The following is a 27,800-nucleotide window of genomic DNA, read 5'->3' as shown; positions in this document are numbered from 1 at the left end:
TAGGGGCAAAAGACCATTTCACCCCTAAATTATTGGATTAGGGCAAATCCTAGCCTTTGGATCAAGGGCAAAATTGTCCATTGGCTTGATTTTTGACACATGGCACCCTAGGCCCTAGTTTTTGACTAAGATAAGCATTTTTTCTCTCTCCTCTCTCACTCCCACGACCAGACCAGCCTTCAGAAAATTTTCTCTCCATTTTCCCCTCACTTTCTCTCATTTTCTCTCAAATTTTCACTCTCATTTTCTCTCTCGCCGGAGCTTCGCCGGAGCACGCCGCCGACCGCCGTGCCTCGCCGTCGACCCCCTTGGTCCCCCGCTTCAGCTCAGCCTCGGTTCCGTCCATTTCTCTCTCCCTTTCCCCCTCTTTTTCTCTCTTTTTCTCTCTTTTTCTCATTTTCCATTCTGTGAACAGTGCACCGCGAGCTTCGCCGGAGCTCCGATCGCCGTTCCGTCGACACCCGGCTGTTCAGCATGTCCATACGTCGCCGTTCAGCCCAGTCCGTACAGCGACCCGTACAATTTACTGTTCACGTCCGTACGGTCACTGTTCATCCAGACCCGTACGGCCGTCGCCGCCGTGACCGGCGCCTCGCCGGCCACCGTTCCCAGCCGTCCGCACAGTGTGTCCGTACGGTGGTACTGTTCACGCGTCCGTACGGAATCACTGTTCACCCCCCGTCCGTACACCGCGCCGCCGTCCGCCGGGAATTCCGCCGCCGGTTTCGCTGTTCATCAGTGATCGGCCGCCATTCCCCGTCGTCGTGACCCTTGTTTTGGTGAGTAAAATTCCTAAACCCGGATTAGGACTGATGTTGCGTTTTTCTGGACTGGTTTAGGTGTTATCGGTGCTTTTTGGACTGGCTTAGATAATAGCAGTGTGTATTTGAGACTGGGTTGAGGACCGATTAGTAGAATTTATTATCGGAAAAATTTAGTGGATTAATGAGAATCGTTGGGGAGGATAATAGGGTTTAATGACCAATTTAGGAGTTCATCGGTGAAATTGCCGGGTATGCCCGGGTTGTCTGAATTATATTGGTGCTCGTGGTTCATTGCATTGCATAACATGGACACGCATTGCGTATGCCAAGAGTGAGGCATGTGATGAAAATTGTGCGAGAATGCGTGTCGCCATGAGCATGTGATCACCTAAAATACCCCGAGCGTTATACGGCGGGTTCGAATAATAATGAGTCGTGTGATCACCTAAGGACATTCGGGTCGATACCGTCCTCATGCACTTTGAAGCAGGACGATGCCCGGTATGTCCGGAAGGCGACCATCCTCATGCACTTTGAAGCAGGCTCTGGTTCGCAAGGAGAACAGTGTTGCGCCTCATGCACTTTGAAGCAGGCTAGAGACACTGGGCCAGATCGGATGCTGCGCCTCATGCACTTTGAAGCAGGCTAGACGCACCGGGCCGTGAAAAATTGATGACTTGAGTCGTAATAATAATTAATTGGGCAAGTGTGCCAGTGTGGGCCAGTGGGCCAAAGAAATGTGCATGACATGTCAATGACATTTGCATGCATAAACATGCATTGAATGGCATGCGAGTGTGTGAGACTCGGTGTATGAGCATGTGATTGGCGTACGTGTGATAATGTGTGCCACGTATGTCCCGTGATTATTACATATTGAACTATCTAACCTGCAGGGTCAGAGAATTGTATGATTATGGTTGTGTTATGATTTTAAATGTCTGTTTCAAGTCAGGAGATTGCATGCTAGCCTAGCCTAGGTTTAGGGGTTGAACTCACTGAGATTCGTCTCACGGTTGTGTAAACCGAAACTTTTCAGACCCCCAGCAGTAGGATGCCGAGGTCACCACCTCTTTTTGGGAATACCGCCTTTTATCCAGCAGTCGTCGAGCATGCACCCCGGTAGGGATGGAGCAGAACGGAGAAGTGGCTGTTTGGGTTATTCCCAGCTGTTGGTGTTTCCTTTTTGGTTGTCGTGAACACTGTAAAAAGAGTTTTAAAATAGTAATATAAGTATGTACATATTTTCTGCGTTGAATCTTGTTTATTGGATGGCTATCCTTGGCTCATATTGTAATTGTCTGGGTTTGTTTATTTTATACTTCCGCTTGTGCTTGATCTCTGTATGGGCGTGGGTCGGCGACGCTTCCTGGGACGTCGCACTGCAATCGACCAAGGTGGGATGCTCCCGCTTCGTGGGGTACGGGGCGTGACATTTTGTCCTCGTGTTTCTTTTTCTCTTTATTTTTTTTTACTTTCCCACTTTCCCTTCCACATGTGCGCATTTATGATTGGAGTTTCTCGTTTTTTTTTTCCTTTGTTCTCTTAATGCGATTATGTTTACTTCCCGATTGTCTACTTCTTACTAGGTCTACGTTGTGATAAAATTGTCCAATATTTAATTTCTTTTTAGCTTACTTTGATGATATCTTGATTTTTCTAATTGACTCAAAAAGTGTTGATTCTAAAAGAGGATACTAGAGTTGTGTATAATCCACCTTTTGACGTGACAAACATTTCTGTCGTATTAACAAGAGGGTAGCATGTTCTTTTTTTCGTCACTCAAATAATGCTATTTGCATTTACCACGAAATTCATCCATCCATTGAGTACCAAAGTACCCAAAAGCAATTGTACGTGGCCGTGAGAACTAGTAAAATTTTATAAAAAAGATAAGAACTGAAAGGGAAGATCATTTCTGACACGAATTAACATGATTGTAAATGATTATCTGACAAATTCGAAATGACACAAATTAATACAAACTTAATATACATAAATATTATAGCAAAATTAAGAAAAATATAGTGTACTCCATTGAACATGAATTGCCAGCTAGTCTATTTTTTTTTTTTTTTAGTTACGTCTAGATTGAGTAGCAGCAACAAAGTACTTATATTTAGTTACGTCTAGATTGAGTAGCCGCAACAAAGTACTTATATTTAGTTACGTTTGGAAGAAAGATGCTAACATGGAAGCTTCAGAATGTTCAAAATACTTCGCACAATAACCTATATGTCTACCCACCTGGCAGAAGCTGAGAGACTCCTTCGCGTGACTCCTCTTTCTTTAATTACTAGGTAATTAGCAGCATTCTCATGCATTGTGCGGGCGTAGAATTTTTCATTTATGTAAAATCAGAATATGTATTTTAATACAAATAATTAATTAAAGTGTATCTCATTTCATATGAATCTCCCTCATTTTGAAAAAAAAGGCTAAATTCTTAACTCGTATTATGTAAAACACAGGGATTTGATAACATTTAAAAATTCCTAATTGTCATTATTATATGGCATTGTGTGATTTTATATATGTAGTATAACACTATTGTAATATTGAGAGAAAATTACAAAACTCATCAAAAGACATATAATATGAAGAGGTACATTTCCAAGGACTGGATTTGACTTGCAACGCTAAAACTCATTAAAACCAATGCCATCAAACAAGGCAACCACCTAAGATAATGAGGAATTTTTTATGGAAGCAAGATGAGCGGAAAGTACCAGAAAAGTTCCAATCGCGAGGAGAATGATCATCTTGCAAATTAAAAGTTGAAGTGATAGCCATTGAGGATATTAATGAAGAGTTACTCTGTGATAATATAATTCTATAGATTTTCCAGGTGCTAATTCAATGATGACTTGGTAACAGTAACACGTTCAGAAAAATGGTGTCTGCCACACCGATAGTTCGCCAGAAATTTCGAATTTTTGGTCTAAGTGCATAAATTATAAAGAAATGAAAATTTACTGCCTTGGGTGATTAAATTAAAGTTCAACGACTATATTACAAAATATTTTAATATATAGTTAATGGGAGTGACTTTAACCCCATAATTTGATAGTTAACAATTGAGCTCATTGAAGATAATTATCTAACTTTTGTATATATAGAGACTCTACTTCAATTCCTTCATTTCAATTTAAAATCAGAATTTGAATAGTGTCTCTACTTTGACTTATCCAGATTTTATGGTGCAGTGATTATGTGGAACGCAATCAATTTTAACCAAAGTGAGCTTTGGTGATTGTGCCTTGTCTCCAATAGAACTATTTATTTGTTAAGTTTTGAGAAGTAGAGAGAGAGAGAGGGAAAAGCTTGATGTGTATTAACCAGTAGTGTCTAATACATATACCAAAAATAAGACCTAAAGGTCCTAAGGACCACTTTACCCTTTTACTACTTCTAACACTCCCCCTCAAGCTGGAGCATAGATATTAATCATGCCCAGCTTGTTACAAATATATTCTATCCTCCCATTACCCAAAGGTTTAGTAAAAATATCTGCAAGTTGTTCACCGGTTCGAATATGATTGGGAATGATCATTCCACTCTGCAACTTTTCCCGAATAAAGTGACAATCAACCTCAATGTGTTTTGTTCTCTCATGAAACACAGGGTTGGAAGCTATATGCACTGCAGCTTTATTGTCACACCATAGAGTCATGGGTACTGAAGCTTTGAAGCCTATCTCAGTCAATAACTGTTGAATCCACACTAATTCACATGTCACTTGTGCCATGGCTCTATATTCTGACTCGGCACTCGAGCGTGCAACAACATTTTGTTTCTTACTCTTCCATGATACTAGATTTCCTCCAACCAAGGTACAATAGCCAGTAGTTGATCTTCTATCATCTGGAGACCCTGCCCAATCAGCATCAGAGAATCCTTCGACTTTGCTATGACCATGATTTTGGTAAATAATTCCTTTTCCTGGAGTCTTTTTCAAGTACCTCAATATCCGAATAACTGCATTCCAATGAGATGTACGAGGAGATGATAGAAACTGGCTTACCACACTTACTGGAAAGGCAATATCTGGTCGAGTGACTGTGAGATAATTCGGTTTTCCTACCAGTCTCCTATATCTCTCCGGGTTATCAAGAGTTTCTCCTCCCTCAGCAGCTAGTTTGACCCCTTGTTCCATGGGTGAATCAAGAGCTTTTGATCCCAACATACCTGTCTCATTAAGCAAATCCAGTACATATTTTCTTTGTGATAGAACAATACCTTTATGTGACTGAGCAACTTCAATTCCTAGGAAATACTTCAATTTTCCTAAATCCTTGGTCTGAAACTGTTGATGAAGATAAATCTTTAGTTCAGCTATACCAGTCAAATCATCTCCCGTGATGATAATATCATCAACATACACAATCAAGAACAGGTTGCCTCCCCGTGACTGTTTATAAAAGAAAGAATGATCATTTCCACATCTAGACAGTCCAAAAGAAAGTACAGCATCAGAAAATCTTCCAAACCATGCTCGTGGGGATTGCTTCAAACCATATAAAGACTTCCTTAATTTGCAAACCATAACCCCAGACTCCCCCTGAGCAACAAACCCTGGAGGTTGCTCCATATAAACTTCCTCATGAAGAGTACCATGCAAGAAGGCATTCTTAACATCAAGCTGAAATAAAGGCCAGTTATATGTGGCAGCAAGGGATATCAAAATACGAACAGAAGTAAGTTTGGCAACAGGAGAAAAAGTGTCTAGATAGTCAACTCCATAAACCTGAGCATACCCTTTTGCAACAAGTCGTGCTTTTAAACGAGCCAGAGAACCATCATGATTGACTTTCACAGCAAATATCCAACGACAACCAATAGCAGCTTTGGCTGAAGGAAGAGGTACCAAGTCCCAAGTCTGATTAAACTGGAGAGCCATTAGTTCTTCTTCCATTGCTGTCCTCCAGCCAGAATTTTGTAATGCTTCAGATACAGATTTGGGGATAGGATATTGATCCACAGTAGATAGAAAGGATCGAAAAGAAGGAGAGACAGAAGAATATGAGACGAAGTTTGCAATGGAGTGTTGAGTACAAGTACGCGTACCTTTGCGATGAGCAATAGGAAGATCAAGATCAGATACAAGAGGAGGGTCAACTAATGGCGGATCTGGAGCTGAAGATGACGTAGTAGTGTCATGAGCAAGGGGGGAAATAGTAGCTACTCGAGGACGTCGAGTATAAACCTGGAGAGGAGGTGGTTCCTGTGTAGAGACCTGTGAAGTAGTTGGAGCAGGTGACCGAAGGGTAGTCACATAGAAGTCTTCATCAAACTCAGAAACAGAAATTGGAACATCATGATAAGGCGTGGATTCGAAGAATGAAACATCAGCAGTTATAAAGTATTTTCTCAGTAATGGAGAATAACAACGATATCCCTTTTGAGTACGAGAATAACCCAAAAACATACACTTGATAGCCTTGGGATCAAGTTTTGATACTCCAGGTCGATGATCACAAATAAAACAGACACAACAAAAAATACGGGGTGGTAAGACAAACAGTGACACATTTGGAAACAAAGTAGAAAAAGGAATACCACCTCGCAAAACAGAAGAGGGCATGCGATTGATGAGATAGCATGCAGTTAGAACAGCATCACACCAAAAGGTTTTGGAAACCTTCATTTCAAACAACATGGATCTAGTAACATCCAATAAGTGTCTATTCTTTCTTTCAGCAACACCATTATGTTGTGGTGTATCAGGACAGGAAGATTCATGGATCATACCATGTTGAGTCATAAAGTCAGAAAAAGGTGCAGAAAAGTATTCTTTAGCGTTATCTGAACGCAAAACTTTAACCTGCACACCAAACTGAGTATGAATTTCATACACAAATGCACGAAATATAGAAAACAATTCTGAACGATTTTTCATTAGATATAACCATGTTACCCTGGAATAGTCATCAACAAAAGTAACAAAATATCTAAAACCCAGATTAGAAGCCACATGACAAGGACCCCAAATATCTGAATGAACTAACAAAAAAGGGGACGCTACTCGTTTAATAACTCGTGGCGGGTAACTAATACGATGTAATTTGCCCAGTTGGCATGACTCACACTCTAAACTAGAAAGGGATCCAAAACTAGAATCTAACTTCTGAAGGCTACGTAGAGAAGGATGACCAAGTCGACAATGGATCTGATGTAAGGATGCAACACTAGGACATGCAATGGGAGTAGCGTCTTCAAGTACATACAACCCCCCTGCCTCATGTCCTCTACCAATCGTCCTCTTCGTAGCCAGATCCTGAAAAATACAAGAATCAGGGTAGAATGTTACTGAACACTGAAAATTTTTGGTTAATTTACTGACAGACATGAGGTTAAACGGAAATTGAGGAAGATAAAGCACTGAGGACAATGGCAAGGAAGGAGTTGGATAAACTGTGCCAACCCCCTTAACATGTGTAGATGATCCATTGGCTATGGTTACCTTGGATGAAGATGAAGTAAGAGAGGAAAATATACCTGAAAGACCCGACATGTGGTCAGAAGCCCCTGAATCAATGATCCAAGGATAAGAAGCAGCTGAAAGGCATGTAGTCGCATTACCTGTCTGTACCAAAGTAGCAGTGGAAGAAGCAGACTGTGAAATCTGAGACTGGGTGTATCGTGCAAACTCCTCATCAGACATAACAACTACCTTGCCTTCAGAAGACTGTGGAGAAGAATCAGTACCAGAAGCAGTATGTGCAAACTGTTGTTGGTGCACTGATCTTCCATGTAACTTGTAACAGAATTTTTGAATATGGCCAGCTTTCCCACAGTAATGACACGTCCGTATGGCCCCTGAGTTGTTAGTAGACACGTGCTGTTGGCCTTGGCCTCTCCCTGGTCCTTCACCTCGGCCTCCTCCTCGGCCACCACGTCCACTATATCCTCCACGATTTCCTCCATCACTCCTGCTACCGCTACCCGATCGAGATTGGAACACAAGAGCTGAACTATCTGCCATAGGTGTAATATCTTGAGGAGACTCACGAGATACCCGAAGTACCCGAGCAAACGTATCCGTGAGTGATGCGACAGCCTCTCCTCCAAGAATCTGAGACCTAACAGTTTCATATTCAGGACCAATGCCTGCTAGATACACCATTACAGCCAATTGTTCTCTTTGAAGTTGCATTTGCTGAATATTGGCTGAAATGGGAAGAATAGCATTCAACTCCTCATACATTCTCTTAAACTCAGCAAAGTATTGCGTCATAGGACGTCCCTTCCTTTCAGATTGGTAAAACTCCTGCGATAACTCATAAACTCGTGACAGGTTATTTTGGCCAGAATATAATACATTCGAATAGTCCCACATTTCTTTGACCGTGTCAATATGAGTTACTAGATCAACTATATTATTTTCCATAGCGTTTAACATCTGACCAAGGATGCATGCATCAACAATATCCCAATTTGCATCATCTTCGGGTTTCGGCTCAGTTATGTGTCTAATCTGATTCCTGCCTGTCAAAGTAAGCTTCACAATTTTCTTCCATTGATGGAAGTTAGAACTCCCCACAAGCTTCTTATCAGTAATTCGATTAGATGAAGACGACATCACCTCAGTCATCACAGGATTATTCCTCTCAGAATCACCCATCCTTCAATATCCCAGCAGACCGTATACTGGCACAACAATTCAGCACTTCAACAGACCATATATCACAACAATTTAGCAATCCAACAGACCGTATATGGGCTCCCAAGCCTCGTCAACGTTACCAGCCTTCCTCCACACCTCCACCAATCAATAAACTATAACCCGATTGATCAAACATCCATAATCTAAAGTCTAATAACCAAGCAATCTAACCTGGCCAGTATTGAAGAGCGACAAAAGCAAGCAAGGCAACAACGACAGCATAGTCCAGCAACAAAACCACTTGCAGGCAACTATGAAAAGGCTAAGAACACCTTCCTGCCAGCTTGAAATCCATCTTGAAGAATTTTCATTTGCTTGTCATTCCATCGAGAGACAATAACACATGCTGAAACTACTGGCCAGTTTCACAAATTTCTTGCATAAAGCAATTTCAGAGGAACAGAGGAACAAAGGAGGAACAGAGGAGGAGAGACCTTCAGAGACCTTCAGTTCATGGAGAGACCTTCAGTTCACGGAGCCAAGGAGACCTTCAGTTCACATCAATGGCGAGGAAACCTCCAATCACCAGGCTCGCGTGACTCGCACGACCCGAATCGCGCGAGCCGGGTTGCGCGGCCGGAGCCCCGCGCAGCCGGGAGCCCCGCGCGAGCCGGGTCGCGCGAGCCGGAGCCCCGCGCGAGCCGGGTCACAGCGGCAAACCCCGCGCGAGCTGGGTCGCGCGAGCTGGGGTCGCCGGCGACGGGTTGTTCCGGCGGACGGCGACGGCGCCGGCGACGGGTTGTTCCCGGCGGCGGCGGCTAGGGTCGAGGCTCTGATACCATGAGAAGTAGAGAGAGAGAGAGGGAAAAGCTTGATGTGTATTAACCAGTAGTGTCTAATACATATACCAAAAATAAGACCTAAAGGTCCTAAGGACCACTTTACCCTTTTACTACTTCTAACAAGTTTAATTATTTTTTTGTCAGAGTTAATATTAATTATTTAGCTGGCTGGCGTAGTAATTATTTATATGCACATATCTTATTTTATAATTTCTTAATAATTGGATGTGATTGATCCAACTCTTATTGGTGTAAATTGAAACCTGCCAATTATTTGTAGTGCCATGTGGCAACTTGAAATGCACAGCATGTAAACTTCTAAAGTGCTGTAACACATAAAATTGATGCCAAGCATTTTACTCCATCAGATTTGTAAGATTTTGACGTAACATTAATCACATACCTCTTGATTGAAGAGGGTAGGAGAGCGCGATTTGACGCAGTCCTCACTCCGAGCTTCTCGTGAACCTGTCATCGATTTTTCATTAGATGCAAAGAATGTCATCTTTTGCATTGCATGTATGAACTAATCTAAGAAGATCTTCTATGATGAAACCAGAAAAATCAATCTTACACTTTCTGCGAGAGAAGCACGTCAAACTTTCCAAACTTCGAAGGACTAAATTGGTTAACATCGGGAGTACTAGAGTTTCTGTTCTTAACCCTTCTTCCTCCATAAAGATCGCCTCCATCTTCTTGCAATCTAATACCTTTAGTTCTCTCAATTGTGAGAGAGATTGAACCATGGATGGCAAAAACAGAAACCCGAGGTTGTTACACTTAGACACCTGTAACTGCTTTAGATTATGGAATCTCACTATTCCGCAAGGATTCTTGCTCCATATGTGCCTCAAGCTTGGTAATCGATTTATATTGATGGTACTTAGCTCAGAGAGAGTCTCAAAATTTGCACTGGCGCCTAGTCCGTCAAGGTAAAAAATTTCTTGCACCGAAACACAAGCTTCTACCTCTAAAGTGTGTAACTTGTGTAGGTTTGCCAGTGACCTAGAGCAAATAACCTTTGAAATAGATTTGCACGAAGACACCTTAAGAAATTGGAGGTTGCTCAGCCCTAATGGAGATTCATCGGTCCATATATCTTCCAGATTGGGAAGTCCAACCATAGTCAAGGACTCCAAGGATGGGATTGAAACCTGACAAATAGACCCATCAGCAATAGCATCTACAATTACAAAGAGCAGGCAAGAAACTTATGTGCTATAGCAGGTTATTACAAATAATTGCGGAAGAAAACTCACGAACTTTAGGATAATTTTTGCATTTACAAAAATCTATGATAAAAAAAAAGCTAATTTACAATTTGAAAAGATATTTTACGACCCCAAAAACAACTAACGAACTTCTTTTTTTATTTAAAATATTTTCGTGGATGGTATTAGGAGGAGATTTTGTTTGCAACTTATTAACAATAAGGGAAACTACAGTCATCAAGAAATAGCATTCATTCAGTTTGCTAATGGCTATGAAAATTAGTGATCCATAACACAAAAGGAAGTACATTCAAGGAAAATCACATTCTATAAGGTAAACTACTCCCTCTTAGGTTATGTTACTACTTTGACGATACATCACTCCTTACATTGGATGATTGCTAGAAAGTACTATACTATCACACAATGGAGATTACTACCATGAAAAAAAATAAAGAAACTGTAGAATGACCGTGATTACGAAAGACATGCAATTTACTAACAAAGGAAAATATCTCATTAGAATGGGTAAATTATTATGCTATAAGACCTTAATTACAGAAGGTATGTCTAAGTACTACCTACCTAAGGAAACTTAGCAATTTCGAATAGTAATTTTGTACCTTCTATCCTTACTATTAACTGCCTGGGTGTGGAGTTATACCTATTGTCTGCGGCTCGCACGAATAGTTAGACATGTGGCACATATTTTCTCTTTGTTTTTTTTTTCCTTTTACCAAATTCTTGTTGTCTCTCTATCTCTCTCTTCATGTCACCGAAGAATCAACCGCAGGAAGGCACAACAATGAGTTGTGGCCGGTCATGGTGGTGGCAGATAAGCGTGGCGACAATGGGGGCCCAAAAAAAACATGGAAAGCAAGATGACACTGTCGGCCATCCACGCGTGTCGCAAACGTCCATACTCAAACTTCCTTTTACACTTCATAAATCTACATTGGCAACTTAAATTTCTCTCCATGGAAGTTCACGGGACCCGCAACTTAAATTTGCACGATTCTTTACTAACAGGGAAACTCACATATTGCACGTGTCTTGAACTCCATCATCAACTTCAATGATAATTACGTCATTATATAAGGACGATCATATCTAAGTCAACGAAAACGCTCTACGCAATTTTCGCTTTCCTTAATTGAAACATTGTTTATCCTTAGTTTACTTACTTCTCTAACTAACAATAAATGATATCACATGGCTATGCTCAATACGCCACAATTTATATAACCAAATTTTGGAAGTAGATGTGTACCGCTTTAAATCTTCATGGGGGATTTCGTGTAGTTTTTCCTAAAAATTGCTCACTAATGCCTACGACTACGAGATATTAGCACAAGTTGAAGATTTATGTTTTTTATGCCAAATGCTTACAAATATATCTATATCTTTTATACAATTTTGTATGCTTGCGCGCATGAACATGCACGAAATTGTGTACTTTTATAATTATAGGACCTATGCAATGACAAAACGCTTATTGAAATACACGATATGAAAAAGACGTGCCTAAATTAGATTAGCATTGTTGCTACTATTTGAAAACCCAATCCCCTTGCCCATTCTTCGTATTGTTTTTTTACCTAAGTCACCTAGATATTATATTTTACAGATAATAACAAAGTTAGATAACTAAATTCAGTGAATCCATTTTACAAGATTATGAAATGACGTTATTATGGAATTATTCTAATGCCAAAATTTCCTACAATGCTGCTCTGTAAAAAACCCTATTAATATAGGTATACTTGCAGCATGTTAGTCGAAATTAACTCAGATCCTATCGCAAATTAATTTTACATGGATTTGATTCTATTAGTTGGACTTCTACACAATGAAGAGAAACGGAAGATTGCTTTAGCTAATTAAAGAGAAGGCATGATTGGATAAGGTAATTAGGAAGAAAATGAACTGAAAATAAAAAAAAAAAGTAACAAGGATTAAAATCTGCGTTACATCTAATTAGCAAATGAGTAAAAGATTAATAAATAGTATATTCTTTTCATAGAAAGTTACCTGTTGCCCATTGAAGAATACAACTTGAGTGCCAACTTGGTCTTTTGATGTACTACTTGAAGCAGCCGTCCCAGCGGTGAAAAAGTTCTTGATATTTGGTAAGTCACGCAATTCTAATACATGCAAATTACGCAACTCAACTTTACCACAATCATCAACTTGTACAATCTCCTGCATTAAGTGGCACTTGACAACTCGGATCTTTTCAAGCTGCGGAAGTTCTCTCAATAATGAAAGAGGAAACAAAACTTCCATCTTGTCGCAACTTTCGACTCGTACTACTTTTAATGCACTCAAGGACTTGGAGGAGATATGGTTGTTGCATATCTTCTCCAAGTTGATGAGATTCTTGAGAACTAACGACTCCAACTTCTTAAAATCTGTATGGGGGGGCGATTGGAGGACGTAATAGATGGAGGGACTATTCTCAGCGTGTAGATGCTTTAATTTTCGAAAGCCTTCTTGAGACAATGCGCAAATACTGTGCTCAATTCCACCTAATCCGTCCAATAATACATCGTCAGTTTTGCCTAAGAAAGTTTGTATGCATCCTTTATGAAGAATATCACTTGTTGGATCTAACTTAAGCTGCAATGTGCTCGATCCTTTTTGACTTGGCCAGTACCGCATGTAACCTATTTGGATTTTGTACTTAGTTAATTTCTTGACATTTAGATCCTCTGGGAGAACACTCGGATCGAGAATGGACACATGCAAAGTGTATAGATTCTTCATGTTATTCAACTCAATAAGCATGGCATTAGTCGGTGGACTTTGCTCCACGGCATTCCATCGATCAAAGCTATTCTCCATATACAGCTCCTCCAATTTTATCAAGCTTCCAAGCACACCCGGTTCAATTATCTCAAGTCGTGAGCAATGGTTCAAGTCTAACAACCTCAGCTCTACCAATTGTCCAATTTCTTTTGGCAATCGTTGAATTTTGGAGTTCACAAAGCTGAGAACATGTAGCCCTTTTAGCTCGCCAATCATGGCTACATCCTCTAACAAACAACCATCAAGACACAGAGTGTGTAAATCCTCCAAGAACTTAAACGGCGAAGGCGAACGAGTGAGACGAACCTGAGAAAGGCGAACGAGTGAGACGAACCTGAGAAAGATGTAAGACCATGAGCTTTCTCATAGAGCTGAAATATGAATTTGGGACCTTAAGAGATTCATTGTTTGTAAACAACAAAAAGATCCGCATTTCGGGGCAATCTAACTCTTCGGGAAGCTCCTTCATGTCAACGTAGGGAAAGCAAATCTGTCACCGACTTATCATTATCTTTCAACACGAGAAGAGGGTCATCTCTTGAAGCGACCAAGGCAACAAATCCACGAACCAAATCATGTATCTTGAAACCATCAACATCTTCATCGTCTGCTAATAAAAGGGAGGAGGCTTTCAAGGTCTGGATTAGTGAGCTCAACCTATCTCTAACTTCTTCCATGCTGCTATCTTCTCGAAATAACCTCAAACCTACACCGTACCTCACCAAGTTTTCAAGAGAAGGCTTAGAGACACCATAAACAACACAGAGTCGTAACAATGACTTCACCTCCTTGCCATACTCCCCTTTGAAACGATCATAACTCAACTGCAACATCTCATTTATCCTCTCACTGATTCCTTGGTTTGTCGACCTCTCGATTTGTCTCAAAACATCCCTCCATTCTGGAAAATCTGCGTCTTTAAAAATATTCACCATTGCAATAATCAGGAAAGGCAAACCTGCGCATTTGTGGAGTGCTTCATCCACCAAGGATTTGAATGGGTCATCATGAACTTTGTCTCCCACCGTCCTCTCAAACAATCTCTTTGCCTCTACCTCCTTCAGCGCATCAAGATGGAAGTCCCTGTCGCAGCCCATTTCCCTTCGCAAAACATCTTGAAATCTTGACGTCAACAACAACTTGCATCCTATGACTTTGTTGTCATGTCCGCAAGGAATGCCCACTGATTTCAAGTCCAGCCCCTTCCACAGGTTGTCCAGTATTATGAGGACCTTCGTTTTCGCCCTCACCTCATCTTCCAACCTCGTGCGCAGACGCTCTGCTCGCGGATTGGCATACTCTACATCCTTTATGTCCAGGTCCAACGCGTGAGCAATCTCTCCTTGAATCCTCTTGATGTCTTGATTTTCCGACACGTCGGCCTTAGCGACCCAATCAAACGACTTCTCTTTCCTTATTCTCCTTTCGGCGTCAGCCAATAGGGTGGACTTGCCGACCCCGCCCATCCCGTAAATCCCGACCACGCTATTGTTGTTATCGGCAAGAGCGGCCATGATCTCCCGCATGATCAATTCTCTGGATTTGACGATGTCGTCATCCTTAAGCTTAATCGACGTCGAGGCCGAAGAAGCGAAGGCCGTTGCGGCGGTCGACTGGACGACATCTTTGCCCTCCCTCCTGGCCGGAGTCGAAGCAGCGACATTCCCTGGAGCAGGAGCGCTGAAAGAGATATCCTTGAATTGACTACATTCTTGAGCGAGTCGCTGAATGTCGTCGATCTTGTGCTTGGCCTTCCTGCTGAACTGATAGCGACAATTGGGGTCGGGAAGAGTCCCATAGCAGCAAGTCTTGGTGGCCTTCTCGAAGTCGTCCAACAGGTCTCGCGCATCCTTCGAGGCCTTCTCAGCACTTACCTGCCACTGCGCGACCTGACTGTAGACATTACGAAGATTGTTTCTAGCCTCTTCCACGGCATTGCAGACCCTCTCTGCCTCATACGCCAGCTTCTCGAGTTCCTTCTGAAGATCCAGGGCGCAACTCTTGGAGGATATCACGTAGCAGAATTGACGCTTGATGGAAGCAAGTACGCACTTCAAGACATCCCATGCAACAGAAACAGCAGAATCGATCGACATTTTCCTTTGATTTTTTTTTCGAGAAAGAAAGAGCCAGAAAACAGAAAGAGAGAGAGAGAGAGTGATAAAAAAAGGGCAGCAAATGGTGAAGAAGAAGAGGAGGAAGAAGAACGGTTGTGCAGAGGAGAAAGAGCGAAACGGAGCGAAACGGACGTGAGATGAAGAAGGCGAAGATATTTGAGTACAGAAAAGGATGAGGAGGGATCAACGGCTGAGATTCAGTACTGGAGATCCAGCGATTTGAAATAAAAGAAATTCCGCTGTCGGTCCGCCTCTATCAAGCCGCCAATGTGGACTTGCAGACAATCGAGTAATGGAAATAGATGACCCATTTCGTTTATTGCTTTACTTGACTAGTCAGCATCATCAATGTCTAAGTATCCATCCTTTCCTCCACTGCTAATGGACAAATATCTAATTTATTGAAATTGCTTAATTTTTTTTTACTAACCATAAGTGTTAGGATTAGAATATGTCAAATTATTCCTCAATCCGTATGTTTATTATGACTGTTTAAAAACGTTACGAATAATTCCTAGAAAAAGAGATGTTATGACTAATTAAAGTCACGAGGAACAACGTTCTCTTTGCAATTAAGTTGATAAGGATCTTTTACGTAGTGAATGCCTAGATTATGAGGAGCGAGTGCAAAGGAGGTTCTCTTTTCCTAACCTTGCATGTAGTGATTTTCTGTGACAGCTGCCCTCTTTGCAAGATAAAAAGTAGATTTCATTTTTATTGACAGCTTCTCTCTCTCTCTTCACAGTTTGGCAATGGTAAGTGAAGTTGGACTCTTCTAGCAAAAAAAAAAAAAAAGTGAAGTTGGACTCACCGATACGTAAGTACAACATGGCCCTTGGTGTCAGATGCCAGTTCTATTAGCGGTGGCTTGAAGTCTTCTTCACCCTCTTCCTTTGCAGTGAACTTCAATGGCAGGACGGTATTATGACTTTTCTCTGAACGCCAAGCCTTCACTAAGGGGGTCTAACTCCAGATTTATTGGAATTAAAGGGCGCCAACAATGTCTGTTATATTTTTACAAGGGAGATAGAAAGAAATATGTGATGAGTCTTTTACACTTGAGCATTAATATTTCTTTTTCCAGTAAGCCAGATTTTGGTCCTTGATGGGTCGATAATCTTCAGATTTTTGTGATAGAAACACGGCAACTTTTTGCCGGAACATTTGATTATCAACAGCTGAGATTCTTCTCAGCTGGGTCCTGGTTTTGGATTAGCCTTGTTTAGTGCTCCCGATTCTTCTCTCGGGGCTTGGTTGTCTGTTCTATTTGTATAGTCCTTGCTGGACCTTTCTTGACCCTTTCTGGACAGTTATGTCCTATTAGGGTCAGGTATTGGTTGGAGCTATAGCTTGTATTTGGTTTTGAGAAAGTTATATATATACTTACCTTACCAAAAAAAAAAAAAAAAAAAAAAAAAAAAACAGCTGAGATTCTATACCAAAGATCCAACGATTTAGAACGTTAACAAAGACGCAAACCACGGGAAAGAAAGATGAGATGAGTAAGGACTATAGAGCTTGGTAACGTAATCTTAGTTTGGGCCTTAACTAAACATCAGTTGATTCGATAGGCATAGAAATGGATGATTTTCTGCATTATTGTTCCTTTACTGGACCAGTCACCATCACCTTTCTTTGTCCAGGTCTCCATCCTTTCCTCCTCCGCTAATGGATAGACATTGATAATAAAGGTATGCAAAACGGATCATCCGAACTGAAAATCGGTTAGTCGATTTGGTTCCCGGTTTCTATAAATGAAATCGGTGTCCGAGCGGTCCGGTTTCCGATTTTAAAGGCAACTGAACCGAACTGGATTGATCGGACTGGACTGACTATATATACTTTTTTTTATTTTTTTATTTCATTGATTATACTAAGGAGCATATTGATGCACTTATTGAATAAAATGGTATTCATGTAAGTTCAGACATGCACTCCTATTATTCACAGTACGGTTTTGAACATTTATTTCTTTTTCTTTCCATGTGGCAGTTTGCAAAGAGAACAATAGTAAAATCCTAAAGGCCTTAACTTACCTGTTGCCTTACGAACTTTGCCCCATCTCCCTTGACCATGAACTTTGACGTCATCGATGAGGATTTAATCTTCAAGAACTGTCTCCGAGAAAATGGCGACCGGATCGGAACCGGTCCTTCCGATCCGATTTATATCAAAACTTCGAGGGAGATTAAACTTTTGCCATCCTTTTTTAACATTTTAAATTAGTTTGCTTTCTTGAATACTACTACTCTATACATGACAAAATTAATATGGGAAACGATTGTGAGCCACAATTGACATTGCTTCGTGGTCCCTCATTCTGATTATAGTTATCACAAATGCTTGGGTCTATTTGGAGACTTTTACTTCTAAAATTTATTATCCAAATATTGCAGTTATCACAGATTGATTTAAGAACTTTTAAAATTATAAAATCATTGACAAGCTGAGTTGCGTGTTTTTTCATAATTTATAAAACCTAATTATTTTCATTTTCATTTTTTTTAGGGGAAGCAAGACGCAGAAAAAGGTAATTAAAAAGTGTAAACAAATAGAACAAGCTAACCATAGAAGTCGACAAAAATGATGATGGAACGTCATATGGAATTTTTTCGGAATCACTCTTGCATATTCCTAGTTCATGACAATCATTCTGAAGAACGTTATCAAAATGAATATAAGATCTAAGGAAAAAAAAATGACTAAGAAGAGATTTGGATAATAAAGAAATCTCACGCCAAGTGCCACTGTGCCACGTGAATCGCTGGCTTGATAATCCATATGCAGCTTGCTGAGCCGTCCGTATAACTACCTGCGAATTTCTCTTAAAATCATGTCTTAATCCAACATAGCAAAATATAGTTTGATAAAATGATGGGGTCAAATTAGCTTCCGAACCCTTTTTATTCTCATGTTCCTAAAATTACATCTTTGGCCTAACGTTGTTAAAACCCGTTACGTTCCTCTTTCTAACTCCTATAAGAGAACGACGAAGTAGATCAACTTGAGATCTGATGCGAATAGTGATTATCAAGACCCTTCTATCACGGGCCGTAGCAATGAAAAGAAGATTGCGCCATTTTGTCATCTCATTAGCCTCTAAAACATCGTGTGGTAACCCACGCGATTCGAGGCTTAATTTCCCCACTTCTCATCCATACATACAGGGCATACCCACGGCTCCTCTAATTAGTGCATTCCCACTTTGTTATTCTTTAACTACTCATTTTATTTACAAATAATTAAAGGCAATGAACTGACGAAAGTACCGACACTTGCATCTCATACCCAAGTTTTTCCTCCTCCTACAAGCCCCATAAACTGGTTAAACTCAGGTTTTTGGCCTGTGTAGGCGGCTCTAACGTAAAGCAGCTTGCACACGATTTGTAGAATTTGAATCGAAGACTTCCAATTTCTGAACTAGAAATGCCCAACGTCCCAACCAACTGCACCAATTCTAGGGTTAAGTAAGCATAATTTTTTTATTGTAAAGAGTAAGTGTATTTTGCATTATATATCAATTCTCCAGAAAATGACAATGTTGATATAAAATCACCATATTATTGATCATTCAATAATTGCAAGATAGGGATGCTAACCTAACCTTAGTTTAGGACTTAACTAAATAGCAATCAATTCCTTGGTTGTCGAAATGGATGATTCTCTGCATTATTGTTCCTTTACTGGACCATTCACCATCACCAATGTCCATGTCTCCATCCGTTCCTCCACCGCCATTGGACAGACATATGAGCCATCCATCCTTTCCCACTGCAAATGGTCCTTTCATCCTTTCCCATCGCCAATGTACTAGTCCTAATCCGAACAGTTGATATCATGTCCATTCTATCAGGGCACTGCCAGTTCCACACAGCTCCTCTAATGACCGCATTCCGACATTATTTTTCTTTAACAACTCGTATTACTTACACGAAACAAAAGGCAATTAACTGATAAAAGTACCCACAATTGCATATCTTGCCCAAGTTTCTCCTCCTCCATCGTCTCCTCTGCTATTTTTTTTTTCGTCAGAGTCTCCTCTGCTATTTACAGTCCCAAAACTTGGCCTCTTCTTCGCTGGGTTGCTCAACCGGAACGCCGGGTGCCTGCACAACTTCCTCACTCCTTTTCTCAAACTCAGCCATGATTATTAGATTAGAATGTCAAATTACTCCCAAATCCGTATATTTGTTATGACTATTTGAAAAGGTTGTGACTAATTTCTAACAAAGATAATGGTATCGCTAATTAAAGTTACGAGGGATGTTCTCTTCCTAGTTAAGTTGACAAGAATCTTTTGCATAACAACTACCTAGTTTATGAGGAATAAGTGCATATAAACAAATTCCCAGGTAAAGTCATTGTTCTCCTAAAGTAAATACATTTCTTTTTGTAATATAGAGGAATGAGTGCAGAGATCATTTTAGATAGAAGTTTATGAAACATCCTACAATCCCTATAAATTGGTTAAAGTCAGCCTTTTCGCCTGTGTAGGTGACTCTAACATAGAGCAGTTTACACACAATTTATAGAATTCTAACCGACGACCTCCAATTTTTGAGCTAGAAATCCCCAATGCCCCAACTAACTACACCAATATTGGAATTAATTAAGCATAATTTTTTAGCGTAAAGAGAAAGTGTATTTTGCATTTTGTATCATTTCTCAAGAAAATGACAATGTTAACATAAAATCAACATACTATTGATAATTTAATAATTGCAAGATAGAGGTGCTAACCTAACCTTAGTTTAGGCCTTAACTAAACACCAGTCAATTCCATGGGCATAGAAATGGACGACTCTCTACGCTATTGTTCCTTTGCTAGACCAGTCACCATCACCAATTTCCATGTCCCCATCCTTTCCTCCACCGCTGATGGACAAACATTGATGAGGTATCCATCCTTTCATCCTTTCCCACCACAAATGGTCCTTTCATCCTTTCCCGCTACTAACGTACTAGTCCTAATCCATCCTTTCCTCCACATTTAATGGACAAACATTGATTAGGTACCAATCCTAAACCTGCTCCTTGTGCAGTCAACGAAATCATGTTAAAAATATAAAAGTAACAATATAATTAAGCTACAGGAAAAAAATTAAGTTTAATGTTATTGTTTTATATACTGAATAGCAATTTTTTATAATGTTCTATTTATTGACGTAATAGAGTTGGGTTAACCTAGAACCATATATCCAATTAATGTTTTGACCCTTAGTTGAAAAAAAATATATTATCTTTCAAATTTTCGTGGATTTGTTGACAAAAAGCCCCTCAAATCATCCCTTTAAGTGAAAAAAAAAAAGGCAAAAAAACTCGGTTCATAAGGAAAATTTGGAATTGTTAAATTTTTTTTGCCAACTATAATTCTTAGATTAGAATGTCAAATTACTCCTAGCTCCGTGTTTGTCTGTATATTATGGCCATTTAAAAAAGTTATGATAAAATTCTAACCAAAAAATGTTATGACTAATTAAAGTCATGATATACTTTCTCTTTGCAATTAAGTTGATAAGGACCTTTTGCATAATAACTACCTAGTTTATGAAGAATAATGCATATAAAAAATGACCACATAAAGTAGCTTGTTTTTTATAATTTAAGGATACAGGCATGGAGACCAATCTATCAAGTAATTCATGAACTATCCTGCAAAGCCCATGAATCAGTTAAACTCAAGCTTTTGCCTAGTGAAGGTGGTTATAAGCCAAAACAGTTTACACACAGTTGGCGAGATTCAAACAAGCGACCTTTAGTTCCTAAGCTATAAATCCCTAACACCCCATCAACTACACAATTTTTTTGGACCAAGTAAGCATAATTCTTTGTTGTAAATAGTGTATTTTGCATTCTATATTATTTTTATAAAAATGACAATGTTGAATAAAATTATCATATTGTTTTTTTTTTTGGTAAGGAATAAAATTATCATATTGTTGATATTCAATAACCTCCAACATAGAGATGTTAAGTAAGTATAATCTTTTATTGTAAAAAATAAGTGTATCATGCATTCCGCATAATTTCTTAAGAAAAGATAGTTTTGAGTTAAATGATATGGTTTTACTTCTTTTGGTGATTGATTTGCATAAGATTGACATTGGTGGAAACCCCACTTCAATGTTCTTAAATAAAACGAATCACATATTTACGATATCTTAATGATAGGGAGTAGGGGTGATCAATCGATCCAGTTAAATCACATAACTGACTAATTTGGCTTACCCGGCCAGTTTCAATTCAATTCACACGGAGACCAATTCGATTCCTAAGTAAAAATTTAGGGATCGACCTTGACTAGTTCGCTTCCCGTTTTTTGCTGTGTACTAATTTTTCTACTCGGGCAGACTGTGTCCCCAGCTAGAACGGTTTTGAACTGTTTCAACGCCGGTTCTTAGGTATAACCGGTTTCAAGGTCAGTAATCGAATAGAACTAGTTTTGAATAGGTTCAAACCCTACAAGTCTTTTAATGGAGAACTTTCGCAAAATAATAAGGTTGAACATTCCATCATAAGCAAGCTATTATTGTGTCCTAATTGAGAACTTTTTCAAAAATAATGAATATGATGAAGCAATTAAATAAAAATGAAACAAAAAAAAAAGAGGATGGTCGATTTGCTAGTCAACCTTGGAACTGGCCAATGCAATTCCAGGCTGTTACAGGGTCGACCAATTCAATTTATAATTTCATATAGGAAATTGGCTTTGACAGGGTAGATTTCAAGTTCTTAATCTGAAACATATCCATCTTCAAACATCACTCCTAATACGAAGATGCAAATGGAAATATAAGTGAAATAAAGGTAGTGATTCTCTTTGGCAACTACCGTTTCTACAAGATAAAAAATTAATTTCATTTTTACCAACAGCTTTAATCTGTCTCCTCTCCCTCGCTCCCTTCCCCCTCCCTTCCTTTATACGAGGGAAATTGATGCTTTTCTTGTATCATTTTTTCAGAGTCAAAGTTTGGTAACGGTAAGTGACAATGAACACCCTGATACGTGGTACAGCATGGTCCCTTGTTGTCATATGCCAGTTGTACTAACGGTGACTGGAAGTCTTTTTCACATTCTTCCTCTGCAGTCAATATTAATGGCGGATAGTATAATGATTCTTTTCAGAACACCAAGCCTTTTAACTAAGGTGTCTTTACCCCAGTTTATAGGAACAAATGGGCTACAATAATGTATAATGTATGTTGTTTTGATTCGAGGGTGATAAAGAGAAATATGTGATGAGTGTCATCGCTTTTTCTTTTGGTAGTAAACCAGATTTTGGTTCTTGACGTGATGATCTTCAGATTTCAGTGAAAGAAACACAGCAACATTCTGCTGAAATATTTTATTATCAACGGCTGAAATTCAATAGCAGAGATCCAACAATTTAGAAAGTTAACAAAGACGGAAATCACAAGGAAGAAAGATGAGAAGGGTCTAGACTATGGACATCGGTAATCTAACCTTAGTTTAGGCCTTAGCTAAACACCAGTCATATCATTGGTTTAGAAATGGGAGATTTTCTGCATTATTGTTTCTTTACTTGACCAGTCATCATCACCAATGTCCATGTCTCCAACCTTTTCTCCACTGCTAATGGGACAGACATTGCTGAGGAATCCATCCTATCATCCTTTCTCACCACAAATGGTCCTTTCATCCTTTTCCCCCCGCTAGTGTACTAGTCCTAATCCATCCTATCATCCCTTCCTCCATCGCTCAAGGACAAACATTGAGTAGGTAGTAGTCCTAAACCCACTCCTTATGCAGGTCAATGAAATCATGTTAAAAATATTGAAGTAACATTATATTTAAGCTACAAGGAAAAAAATTGAAGTTTAATTTTCCAAATGATATATAGATCTAAATAGCTCTAAAATATAATATAGCCATGTAATTTGTTTTATTTATTGAATAGCAATTTTTTATAACGTTCTATTTATTGACATAGTGGACTTGGGTTAATTTAGATTCGTATATCCAATTAATGTTTTAACCATTAGTTATAAAAAAAACTATTATATTTCAAATTTTCATAGATTTGCTGACAAAAAGCCCCTCGAATCACCCCTCAAAGCAAAAAAAAAAAAGTAATCGGTTCATAAGGAAGATTTGAAGATGTTTAAATTCTTTTGCCAATCATAATTATTAGATTAAAATGTCAAATTACTTTTAACTCCTTATATATATATGACTAATTAAATTCATGAGGTGCTTTCTCCTTGTAATTGAGTTGATAAGGACCTTTGGCATAATAACTACCTAGTTTATAAAAAATAATGCATCTAAAAATACTACCACATAAAGTTAGCATATATTGTTTACAATCTAAGGATATAGGCGTGGAGACTCATCTACCTAGTAATTCATGAAGTATCCTGCAAACCCCATAGGCAGGTTAAGCTCGGGCTTTTGGCTAGTGGAGGTGGCTCTAACCCATTGTAGTTTGAACGCGGTTCGTAGGATTCAAACGACGACATCTAGTTCCTAAGTTGGAAATCCCTAACGCTTCAATCAACTGCACTGACTTTTTGGGTTTAGTAAGCAAAATTTTTTATCGTAAATAATAAGTGCATTTTTTATTATGTATTATTTTTAAAAAAATGACAATGTAAACATAAAATTATCAAATTGTTGATATTTGATAATTGCAAAATAGAGATGTTAAGTAAGTATATTCTTTTATTGCAAAAAACAAGTGTATAATAACTAAAGAGATGATAGTCTCTAGTTAAATGGTATGGTTTTGCTTCTATTGGTGATTGATTTGCATAAAATTGACGTAGATGAAATGTGACATTCTGAATTTCGACCCACTTTCGGGATTTATGAAATGATATTATCATCAATGCACTTTCTGTTATATCTCACTCGGAATTGGCCATTCTTGAGAATACTAACCGTTAGGGAATGGCTAGTTAGGATTTTGATACGCACGACCCAAGAACTCGAACCTGGATCGATACTTCGACCATAAGAATTGACGAGGGGATATTTAGGACCATTTTAGGCAGATCCAAGAATGATTAAGGAACAATTTAACAATGTTATACAATTGAGTCACGGGTGATGCCGTTTAATCGTTGTATGCATTCCAAACGTTCCAAAATCAATTTCTAACGATCGTGTCGTTCGGAACTAGTGATTGACCCTCGTAATTACATGACAACCGAAGTCACCATGGCTCGAGTAAACTTAAACGTGGATTGATATCAAATCAACCACGGGTCGACACGCGTAAACCCTAAAAGCCGCCCGTTAGTTTGAGATACACGAAAGTCGCGTTTGAGCGATTTTGACCACGAATTGGAATCCGAACTTGGGTATCGAACTTTCAAGGATATCAAAATTATTATATTGGACGACGCCGCATTAAGCTCGCTTTATTTTCGGTTTGCTCAGAAATTCGCGAAAAAGGGAAATTAGGCTCGGAAATTGGAAAAGACGATTTTGCCCCTGTGTGTTCTAGAATTTATTTGTTGAGTGGAAGGACTAGTTGGTATTTTACCCTAGTGGCCGAAAATCTTCATGGACAACTTTGCCCTTGCCTTTTTGGTTAATTACAAAAATGCCCTTCTAGAAGCCTTTTGTCAAGATGCATTTCTAGCCCTTAGATCAATACTTGGGCATCAAGGACTCATCCTAGCCCTCCATTTTGGTGAGATATGTTCAGCTCACACACTCTCTCTCCTCACTTTTCCCTTGCTCTCTCTCTCTCTTCATTTTTCTCTCTCTTCCTCTCTCTTGGCCGAGACACTCCCCACCACCGTCCACCACCTACCAGCCCCTCACGCCACCACCTTGGACCACCGTGGACCACCGTGAGCCGCCCGCAAGCCGCCGTTCACACCCGGAGCAGCCGCCGTTCGCCGGATCGCCGTTTGGGCCGCCGCCGTTCGCCGGAGCTATTGGCTTGGCCGGGACTGGTGCTGCTGGGTTTGGCTTGATTCTTAGCTTATATTAGTAGTAAGTAACTCCCTAAACCTTGATTAGGTTAGTAGGTTACCAATGGATAGTGTTTAGGGGTTGTTAGGGTAATTTAGGGGTTATTTTAGGGGTTAATTTAGGGGTTATGGCATAAGCTGAATTGAGAAATTGTTGGTGGATGGATTTGATAATTATGTGGCTGTTTTGAATGTTAAGATAGGTAGATTATGTTATTTGAGCTTGATCATATGTTTAATGTTGCTAATTGTGCTTAATTTGGCTAATTATGGTTGTTTAGTGATTGTTTTAATTAAATTCGTGGGTTAGTCTTGTGGCTGCAATAATCATGTGGTAGTGGCTGAATTGGATGACTTGGACTTTGATCATATGGCCCCCATTGATTCTAGAATGGTTAAGGTTAATTTTAGGGCTTAATTATCATGATTATGTGCTAATTTCGATCCTACGGTTTAGATTAAATTAAGATGTGATAAAAGTTAATCATATGGCTTATTAGAGATTTGAGATTGATCGGGTGACTTTGATTGGCAATCGCATGGCTAATTAGTCGATTATGTGTCGATTAAAGGTTTAATGACGATCGTGTGGTGGATTAGTTGTTTAAAATCGATCGCGTGGTTAATTGGTTTGATCGTATGATTAATTTATTTAATCATGGCTGATTAGTTGACTATGTCTTGATCGTGTAGTCTGATGATGATTTCGTGGCCTAGAACGAAGATCGTGTGGTTAATTATGGCTATTGTTGGCTTGGCATGGCGTATCGTGATCATATATCGATGTTTGATGCGAAAACGAGTGCGATTCATGGCATATTTATTCGTAGTACATTGCACGTCATAAACACTTGCATTGGCTAATTAAGAAAGATTAAAATTGGCAATGCGTGGTTATTTACGTGTGTGACCATGATGAGTTCCGTCTAAGACGAGTCTAGACGATGCCCGGTGGAAGTTCGGATGCTGTCTGGTACCCGACTTGTCGGGGGGGTTCGATCCCAGACATTGCCGATCGCGGTGGAGGCCGGATCGATGCTCCTAAATGGGATGCCGTCCGGTACCCAACTTGTCGGGGGGGGTTCGATCCCGGACGTTGCCACGCCCAAAGTAGTGGGGTGATGCCTGGCTATGCCGGAAGACCGGCGGGAGTTCGGTGTGACCTATGGTGGGTCGTTAATAATCTGGACAACTTCGAGTGTTATGTGCATATGGTATGCTTTGAGCTTTATTATAGGATAAAATCGTGAGGCACGGTATGGGACGGGTCGAAGTGATTTCATCTTATAATCGAGACTCGTGTGAATGATTGATTATGTCTGGATTATTATTATTGATGTTATGCATATTGATAGTTGCCATGGTTGTGATACAAATTGAGACTTGCATAGTATGTGGTACCATTGTCCGTTGGATAGGAACTTACCCTTTTGGTTAGAATGGCATGATTAGGGTGCCGGAGGTACGTATTGCCCTAGTCGAGGCTTAGGCAGTTTACTTATTGAGATTTTATCTCATTCCCGTTGTTAAACATTTTCAGACCCTCGACCTTGATTATGACTGAGCCTCCGCTTCGTTTCGGGGTACCAACGGAGATGGAGCATTGGGTGACTGAGTACCCAGTAGGTGAGGGTAGGGAGTATCGGAAGTATGAGAGCACGGTTTGGGTCGACGATGGGGAGCAGTACTTGACAGCTCATAAGTACATGGCTTGGTTTCTGAGAGACGGAGCTCAGAATATTGGTCCTCTCGAGGGGTTTGATGTTCCCCATGACGATGGTTTAGGATTATGGGATCTTATGGAGATTGATCCCCCTGACGGAACTGTAGTTAATCCGGAGCCAGAACCGATGGTGACAGAGCCTCCAGCGTGGGTCGAGTGGCCAGAACCTGAATGGGAGTCCTTGCCGTCCGGCTCTTATAGTGAGGCATATGACCTGGCTTCGCCAGGAGCACCGCCAGGATGTTGTGGAGGTTTTTGATAGGGTTAGAGATCCCTATCTTTTTGGGAGCTCCTCTTTTGAATAGAGTAGTGGAGCAGATCGACCACCCTATCCCTTTTTGAGTATGCGTGGTCTGGGTTTGTGGCCTTTAGGAAGGCTTGTATATTCTATCGTTGTATGTGATGTTAAGTTTATAAAATAGTTTGTTGGTTTGTTTAAATTCTCTCTCTGTTATCCCGTTTGAATGTTTGTTGAATGGAGTGTTCGTTTGGCTTCCGCGTATTTTCTCTTATTTCGATGGTAACGGGTCGGCGACGAATCCTGGGAGTCGCATTCTTAACGACCGCGGCGGGATGTTACGTGTTCGTAGGGTACGGGGCGTGACATGAAACCCCACTGCAATGTTCTTAAATAGAGCCAAACACATACTTAGGATACCTTAATGATAGATAGTAGGGGTGAGCAATTGGACTGGCTCAACCAGAGAATCGAACTGAACGAGCCTTACTCGGCCGATTATCAATGGCTGAGATTCAATACCAAAGATCAATGATTTAGAACCTTA

The 27,800-nt window shown here is 39.9% G+C and overlaps 1 protein-coding gene across 1 annotated transcript in view; it reads right to left on the bottom strand.

The window, feature by feature from the left end:
• The window catches only part of LOC115691303 (uncharacterized), a 39,203-nt gene extending 23,689 nt beyond the window's left edge, over window positions 1-15,514 (bottom strand). Inside the window, 5 exon segments of the mRNA XM_056303407.1 lie at window positions 9,616-9,680; window positions 9,787-10,366; window positions 12,455-13,573; window positions 13,575-13,719; window positions 13,721-15,514. Coding sequence (XP_056159382.1) covers window positions 9,616-9,680; window positions 9,787-10,366; window positions 12,455-13,573; window positions 13,575-13,719; window positions 13,721-15,327 — 3,516 coding nt within the window. The 5' untranslated portion in view covers window positions 15,328-15,514.
• Window positions 15,515-27,800: the final 12,286 nt, after the last annotated feature.

Source organism: Syzygium oleosum, unplaced genomic scaffold, assembly GCF_021117445.2.
Source record: "Syzygium oleosum isolate NSW1041296 unplaced genomic scaffold, Sole_v2.1 Sole_v2.27, whole genome shotgun sequence".
Classification (NCBI taxonomy): Eukaryota; Viridiplantae; Streptophyta; class Magnoliopsida; order Myrtales; family Myrtaceae; genus Syzygium; species Syzygium oleosum.
This window is presented reverse-complemented; position numbering and strand designations above follow the sequence as displayed.